Genomic DNA, 2423 nt, shown 5'->3' on the forward strand with positions numbered 1-2423 from the left:
TTTCTGAGCACCATTTTAGCCAGGTTTCCTGCTTAACCTCCTTAGCAGTTTGGGCTGCGTGGTTTACGACTTCTCTTAGGATCGTGTGCAACTCGTCGGTGGGGTTCCTTCTGAATATTTTCCTTATTCTGTTTACTCTTGAGTTCATTTCTTTGATTCTAGAGTTGTAGTACCAACTGTCCTTGTGTGGGGTTGCATTTGTTCTAAAGGCTTTCTTTGGCATGGAAATGTTTGCCGCGTTGTGCAGGCTCTCTACAAAGTCCTGTTGGAGCGTGCATATGTTGAGGGCTGGATTTTGAATGTACTCGTGTTGACCCATGTGTTCATGTGGTTTTGAAATGTTGGCCAGTTTGCTAGGTCCGGTCTCCATCCTGCCGGAGGGGGCGGTGGTGGGGGAATTTTCATTATCTTTAGTTTTGTTTCAGTTGCAAAATGGTCACTGGTTAGTGTTGGGTGCACTCTCCATGTGCAGTCTTCTTTCAGGTTTCCAGTTATGAAGCTTAGGTCTAGCCTGCCTCCTCGTAGGTGTGTTGCTTCATTTGTGTCATTTATTAGTGCAACGTCCGGAAATTCTTCCATTAGAGTGTGTATGTGTCTGCCTGTTGCATTTGTGTGCTGTCTCGACTGTAAGCATGGGTGGTGTGCATTGAAGTCTCCTGCAAAGAAGGTGTTTTCTCTGGAGGCTGCACTGAAGAGGTTCTCTCCTTCAAAGATTTTTTCATGCCCTTTGTAGATATTGTGTATGGTGAGTGACGTGTTCGCTAGTCTTATGAGGACACTTAGTGTCTCAATCCCATCACCACCGTTTTATTTCTTTCTCTATTTTTTCCGAGGGAATTGTTGTTTTTATTAGGGTGATCAGCCCTCTATTTGAATCTGTATGTGGAGTTTTATAAACTGTGTATCCTTTGAATGTGAAGTTGTTGTTTTCCCTAATTAGTGTTTCCTGCAGCAGGATGACGTCGTGTCTTTCTGATAGTACTCTGGATTGTAGTATGGCATATTTTGTGTTGGCACTGTTTATGTTCCATTGTAATATTTTTAGACTGGTGTATGATGAAATGTCTTCAGTGTTCTGGGGGCGTGTTTGGTGTTGATTGTTTCCTTCCATCTTAATAAGGTGTCAGTGCTACAATCGTTTTCCTGAGGTCAGCTGTTAGGTTTAGGTTTGGAAACAATTGTTGAAAAATTGCCCTCACAATTTTCTCTATTTCCCTCCTAAAGTCGTCTTTACTGAGCGGTAGGTGGGTTTTCTCTGGTGACTGCTCTACGGTGTTGTGCTGACTTTCGGCACTGGTACTACCGTCACGGGTGGAGTTGGGGGTGGGGGGTGTGTTCATGTGATTGGGTGGGGTGGGAAGTAGGGGTGTTTTCCGAGTTGATGTGGAGTAGAAGGACATGGGGTTTGAGGCAGGTGTGGGTGTGTTGTTTGTGTCTTGGTTTTGTGTCTGTCTGGGGTCTCTGTGGAATGTGTTCCGTTGTTGGTCTTGTTGTGGTTGTTGTGTAGGTGGATTGCGTCTCTGATTGGTGGGGGGTTTCTGCTGCCTATATCTGGGTTCTTGGTGTAGTGTTGCTGGTGGTTGTTGTTGCTGTAGTGGAGGTGGGGTATTCCGTTGGTTGCTGAGGATGTGATTGTTTGTTAGTGGGTGTTGTTGTTGTGTGGGTGGGTTTTGTTGTGGTAGGTGTTGAGGGTATGATGTGTGTTGTGGGGGTGGTTTGTGTTGCTGTTGCAACGTTCTGGTGGTGGTCTGGGGGTTCTGGCCTTTCATTCGCCAAATCCTCTTAAGTCTTTCCGGACAGCCTTTATGCCAGGCGTGATGCTGCCCTTTACAATTTGGGCATTTTGCTGTCGTCCTCTCTTTCCTTTTGTAACGATCTAAGCACTCTTGTGTTGGGTGTTTGCCACTACAAATCCCACAAATGTGTTTGTAGCCACATTCACGTTGATGGTGTCCAAATCTTTGACACCTAAAGCACCTTAGTGGTTCAGGGGTGAATTCTTCAGTGGGGAATGTTCCCCATATTGGTATGTTCACTTCGGCAGGGCCTTTCCCCTTGGAAAGTCACAAGAACCTTTTTTTGTTGGTTCTCCTGCTTTGTTTGTGCACCAGGTGGCGTCTAACACAAAGGAGAGGTCTTTTATGGGGTCGACTGGGAGGTTTACTGGGTATCTGCATATGAGTCCTTTGTCTGTATTCTGTCGTTTGGGTTCCCAGTTGCTTTGCCAATGTCCCGTCCTTCTTGAGTACTTCTTTCGGCATGTTTGTCTTTAGGTATCAGAATGAATTGTCCTGTTCGGGTTGGTCGTGCTGGAAGCGATGTCCTTGGTTGGTCTGTCCTTCAATGGCTTTTTTTACTTGTGGTTGTAAGCTGTTTCTCCAGGTTTTTGTATTGGTTTGAATCTCAGTCGTGGGAATTCGGTG

General features: G+C 45.6%; 1 protein-coding gene across 1 annotated transcript; it reads right to left on the minus strand.

Annotated features, from left to right (window-relative positions):
- Positions 1–1112: 1112 nt before the first annotated feature.
- LOC135215736 (uncharacterized) lies at positions 1113–1769 on the minus strand. The gene has a single exon (XM_064250691.1). It carries the CDS (start codon positions 1767–1769, stop codon positions 1113–1115), a length of 657 nt encoding a protein of 218 aa, XP_064106761.1.
- Between the last annotated feature and the right edge of the window lie 654 nt (positions 1770–2423).

This window comes from Macrobrachium nipponense, chromosome 5 (genome assembly GCF_015104395.2).
Source record: "Macrobrachium nipponense isolate FS-2020 chromosome 5, ASM1510439v2, whole genome shotgun sequence".
NCBI lineage: Eukaryota > Metazoa > Arthropoda > Malacostraca > Decapoda > Palaemonidae > Macrobrachium > Macrobrachium nipponense.